The sequence below is a fragment of the Priapulus caudatus genome, unplaced genomic scaffold, assembly GCF_000485595.1.
Source record: "Priapulus caudatus unplaced genomic scaffold, Priapulus_caudatus-5.0.1 Scaffold651, whole genome shotgun sequence".
Taxonomy (NCBI): domain Eukaryota; kingdom Metazoa; phylum Priapulida; class Priapulimorpha; order Priapulimorphida; family Priapulidae; genus Priapulus; species Priapulus caudatus.
In genome coordinates, this window is record NW_014577712.1 from 164,387 (window position 1) to 170,037 (window position 5,651).

Below are 5,651 nucleotides of genomic sequence, written 5' to 3' on the forward strand. Positions count from 1 at the left end.
GCACGCACGCACGCACGCACGCACGCACGCACGCACGCACGCACGCACATACACACACAGACTACCTACAGGTAATATGATGTCACGTGGGCGCGTGCTCTATAGGTGAGGTAATGGCACATCACCCACGCTTCACAGGTCAGATAGTGTCACATAACCCACTACCAACAAGCAATGTGCCATCGCACACCGATGTTCTCTACATCTAATGTGCCTTCACACCCCATTGTAATTTGGTGTCACACACTGTATCCCTTACAGGTGTGGAAGTATCATGGCAACCCCCCCCCCCCATCCTCTCCCACTGGTCTTCCTCGTGCCGTGGGAGCTCGCCTCGTTCCTACGTGTCAGGGAGATCCCAACACCCACTCCCTCTCTCCCCTTATTCTCTAAATCTTTTCCTCCTCTTCCTCCTTTTCCGCTTCCTCTTCTCCCCTTCTCCTTTTCCTTCTCATTTTCCCCCTCTTTTACGATCTGCTTTTCCTCCTCCTCCCCCCTCCTCCTCCTCCCCTCCTCTTCCTCCTCTTATTATTATTATTATACCTCCTCCGCAATATCTTTCTCTTCTTCATCTTCCTTCTCCTCCTCCTCCGTTTCCTCCTGATCCACCTCATCCACCTCATCCGGTCTAATATTAGATAGGCGCTGATAGCCGCGCCGTGCTAGCATTCGTGCACGTGTTTCGCGAGCTGCGCAGACTAGAGGCTCGCTCGCCACCGCTTGGACGCCAGCACGCTGTGCGTAATCGCCGAGTCCGGAAGCTTAGCGCGATATATACCGCCACTCGGCGCTGTTGGCTTGAATTACGCACTCGCGCGCGCGCACGTCGTACACATATATATACGCATAGCTGCGCACGTGCGCGCCCATACATAAACATTCTCGGTAACGGCGTATCCGTCTTTTTGTGCGCGCAGACGAACGAAATTCGCGCAGATTTTAGCGCGACACAGCGTGTGCGGCGGCGGATTGTTGTGATGACGTCGTTCGCAAACGACTGACTCGACGCCTCGGCCAGTAAGTGAGCAACGCGCGGGCTGTTGTGCGCGCCGTATGACGTTTTGCTGCGTCGAGCAGTGTGCAGTCGTCTGCCGCGTCGCTGCGTACAAGGGTCGCACGCGCACGCAGGTTCAGTGCGCGAGTGCGTGCCCGCTGGTGTTGATGCAGTCGGCGTTGAAACAACGACACGCGACACCGACCGTCGGCATCGTAGCGAGCGTGCTGGCGTCGGCATCGTAGACGGAGAGTGCGTCTGTGCCGTACTGCCTCTGACCGTAGCTGCAGCCACCGTGATCTGTGAGCGGGGAATCGTAGAGTAGTGGCGGCGGGAGCAGGATTCTGCAGAGCAACGCGACTGAGCAACGCGCGCACACAAGGCGACGAGTGTCTCACGTCCGGTGCAGCATCGCCTAGTGTCTCGAGTTGGTGCACACGGCGCCACTTAGTCTAGCGTTGCACGTAAGTAGAGCCAAGTACCACGACGAATAGTGAGGCAGCTAGCTGTTTTAAATCGTCCCTAGAGGCGAACAGGTGTATGAAACCGCGCCCTGGAGACAGCCAAGTGTCTTACCACGCGCGTCAACAGATAAACTGTCTCAGGTCGTGCGCCCAAAGGTAGGCCCGTGTCTCACCCCGCGTATAGGGGCGGCCAAGCGCCTCAAACCGTGCAGTGAGACGGTACTGCCAAGTGTCTCAACTCGTGTCTAGAGGTGACCACGTGCCCCTAAACGGTGCGGTGAAACAGTGCTATACTGAGTGGCTCAGGTGTCATTGACACTGACAGTGACAGTGTGACAGTGTCACTCTCACACTCAGTCACTCACTGATAGTGTCACTGTCAGTACTGCTACTGAGTACCGGGTACTGTAGTACTGTAGACCGAATAATTCTGTCCCATATAACCTTTTTTATATTTTGGTGAGGGTTATTGCCAATATTGGGACAGAACGGGGTTCATTAAAATTTCGTGAGATCGCATGCAAAATGCATGCGCTGCGAATGCGGTCCGTACGCCGCTATTTGCGCGGAAAAAAAACTACCGTTCCCCTAGCTTCTACATGGTTTTACCTTGCTACTGATATGTGTATACATTCACTTCTTAAAAGATTGTTTTTCAGAAACCCGCTTCATTCCACTTTCGTATATCACATTCACCATTTACAAATAATCAGACCAATCAGAGCGAGTCTATCAGCCCTCCTGCAGCGCCACAGATACAAGCGAGAACCAGGCTATTGTAAGACTCGCTCTGATTGGTCTGTTTGTTTGAAACTACATTGTGCATATACCAGCTTTTGTTACATAGTAAAACCAGTGGTTAGAAACCTCATTGCTCATGCTAATGCTGCTGTAACTGCTAGTATAGTCATCTTTCACGTTCATGGTAGAGACACAGGGTTCTTCCCAGGAATTTCAGAAGGCCTGTTGGGCAATCGGGCAATTCATCCCCGATTGCTAATTGGGATCAATTACGCTTGTCATAGGCAGCTACAATTTATAGGTAAACTCGATCAGTTGGAAGACGTATAAACCAAGCTGTGAAGGCAGTTAGGCAGGACTGTGTTGGGATTGTCAAAAGTAAACACATCTGGAAATTATGGCATGTCGAAGCATTTATGGTTTAATCTAGCTTCAACTTCGAAGGCATGTCAGACTCGACATGCATTCAAGGCCTTGGGAGAACCCTGAAACATGTATGTTCATGCTGGCATGTATAGCATTGTATCAATGACACAATGCTTTGCTATTTAATTTTTAGATAGTGTTTACACAATAATTTCTAGATGGGGCAAATTTAAGTTCTGTTAATACGCATTCATTCTAGGCTTCTATTTTAATCAAGCATAAATGAGGTTATAGTTTCCATGTCAATGCCAGGTAGCAGGGTTTCTTCTGAGAGAAAATTAGACAAAGGAGGTAATGGCCAGTTTGGGAAAAACGCACGTGATGGATTCAAAGGCGTGCCCTAGGCATGCATGCGGACGCTGCAGACGGACTTGGGGGCGAGAGGTAGAGAGGGAACTCCCCTTCTCACTTGAGGGGTTCTGGGGGGGGGGTCTCCACCTGAAACATTGAATGTCTTTAACTGCATTTGAGGAATACTGGAACATTTTCAATGGCGATGTTAAATTAGACAACGGCGGTGCACCACTGGGCCTCTTATGTAAAAGACCCCTTGGGTATATATAGGCTCAATTAAACAGCCATTGCTCAGCAAAAACTTGTTGTTCACATTTTGGGATTCAATTGATTCCACTATCTGCTTATTCTTTATGATAAAACTGTCTAATATTGTGACAATGTTAATTGTGACAACTTCTATATTGTTAAAAAGGCCATTTTACCCAGGAAATAAATATAATTAAACAATTTCTGGCACCTTTTCTTCATGTTTCACAGCAAGACACTACATTTAAAACCTGATCATGGCATTAGCTTATTTTGTATATATACTTCTCCATCATTTTACAATATGTAATGTTGCTGCAAGTTTACAATTTGGCTGTACAACGTCTTCACCTTAAGAACACATTAGGGCAATGTCTTTGTGTATACTACTGGCTTTATTTGGCGTGGATAGTTTTATATTTTTGTTTTTCATCATTTCAGGTTTGCTGACTCTCTACAACCATGCTGAAGTTAGATGTATCTATCCATTGATAGCGATTTGAAGCGTGAGACATCGAAGTGTGCACTGGCACAGCCCTAAAATAGTTCACGTCTTTGTGCCGTCACTGTAGTTGACCAACTACTGCTAAAACTGTTACGGTATCTGAGAAGTATGGCGTGTCCTCCCACTGTCAGCTTGCATTCCTTCTCAGAGAAGCTGCTAGACAAACACGTGCACTTCCAGATATATTGCCTTAAAGACAGCTGTCTCATCTGGATAGGCCACGATCCTGCTGTCATGAAGAATCTTTCCGTCGCCATGCCGAACCCTCGGCTTTCCGCGTGCCCTGTGGCCACGTCTCACCTGATGGGTGACTTTGATGACACGACCTCCACTGCGCTCGCCGAGCGTCTGTCGAAGAAAACCAAGCAGCAAGTGTTTGTCAGTAGTAACTTGCCGTTAGATTACATGCAGGTTCCGTTGGTAGAGCAGTGCATAATGAAGAAACTCGGCAAGATATTTTTGCAGGCGACGTCCGATTGAGAGTGTGCCGAATTTCGAAGCTAACATTGCCGGCAATAACTAAATCTAGTGCTCGTCGTTTGAGAACGGACGCGTGTCAGTATGAATTCGCCCGGAGCTGCGACGGACAGCAGTAACAGACAGAGGCATCTGTGGAGAGCTGCCGAACTTTATAGACAGTCGGGTTCGGATTTGTCTCGCTATTACCAGCGGCGGTTTGACCGGGAACTGCAGTTTAACGGGCCGGCGAGAGCCCCGGCTGGATTACTGGCCCACGTGTGCCCACATTGTGGCACGGTCTGGACAGGTGGTAACAATACTGTTAGGGCCAAGAGGCAGCCAGCTTGTGGGGCAAAAGTAGAGCGCTTGAAGAAGAAGTTGAAACGAGGAGGCCAGCTGTCCCAAAAACAGCGGAGTGTCTTAAAGGCTAGCAGTAACATGTGCATCAGCACAACGTGTAAGGCGTGCGGCAAGACAGTAAAGCAAGAAGTCAGTAGCAGCATGCCAGCAATTGCGGCCAGACAGCCAGCTATTGATTCCATATCGCTATTAGCTGCCGAACGCAACACACCGAAAATGTTGAAAAAGCACGCCACCAGGGTGCAGCACAGTTCAAGTCCTAGCGTTGTTGAACAGCCAGCTAACAACCAGACGTCAGGGAAGAGAAAGCGAAGTAAAAAGAGCCAGATGGCAATGAAAGGGTTGCAAGACAAGTTGCAAGAAAACATGCTGCAGTCACAACGAGGGTCCTTATCTGCATTTCTCTCAAGTTTGTGAAACGTGGGAGTATTTATTAGTTGTACTAGGAGGCATGACGGAAGTGTTGCTTGCAACGGGGTTTTTACCATGTTTTCTTACAGCACAGTTTCATTCATAAACAGCAGCAGTGTTCTAAAATAGATGTGGGTCGTGCTGTTGAATTCCTCAAATTGCTGAGAAGTTCATAATTTTTTTATCTACATTTTCTCAAAGCAATGCATGTATATGCATTGCATGGTTTCACTGATGATTCCATGATGTTGTGGGTTGGCAGTTTTACATTAGCATAAATTTTGTGATTCACATTTAGTTATAAACTTGAGAACATTATGTTAAGTGAATCAGGTCATATCCTTAGTTTACACAAAGAAGCAGGGCGTAGTAAAAATATCTGTGAGTCAGTAGTTAATTTAAGTTGCTTTACATTTTGGATGTAAAGCAATTAAAAAGCATGTAAGCAAAAATGTAAGCAATTTTGTAAGCAATTATGTAAGCAATTATGTAAGCAAAAATTATGCTTAAGGGAGCAGGAAAATTAATTATTATGTAAAAACTGGAATTATTTCGAGGAAAAGTTAATAGAATTGAAAGTCAAAATGTTTAAAAAAAGATATGCCACTAATAATTCAATTTCGTTTAAAGTATAGATTTCTAACTACTAGAACATTATGTGTAATTCATATGCATACTGTAGTGGAAATATTAGCATAAATTCAACATAGAAATCGTTATATTACAATTTCTAGGATGTTTATAAGGA

At 46.6% G+C, this 5,651-nt stretch overlaps 1 protein-coding gene across 1 annotated transcript; it reads left to right on the top strand.

The window, feature by feature from the left end:
- The first annotated feature begins 3,781 nt into the window (after positions 1-3,781).
- Positions 3,782-4,153, top strand: LOC106812460 (proteasome assembly chaperone 4-like). Its single transcript, XM_014816345.1, has one exon. It carries the CDS (start codon positions 3,782-3,784, stop codon positions 4,151-4,153), a length of 372 nt encoding a protein of 123 aa, XP_014671831.1.
- Positions 4,154-5,651: the final 1,498 nt, after the last annotated feature.

Coding starts and splice junctions, on each gene's coding strand:
- LOC106812460 (XM_014816345.1), top strand. CDS start 3,782: ATGGCGTGTCCTCCCACTGTCAGCTTGCATTCCTTCTCAGAGAAGCTG.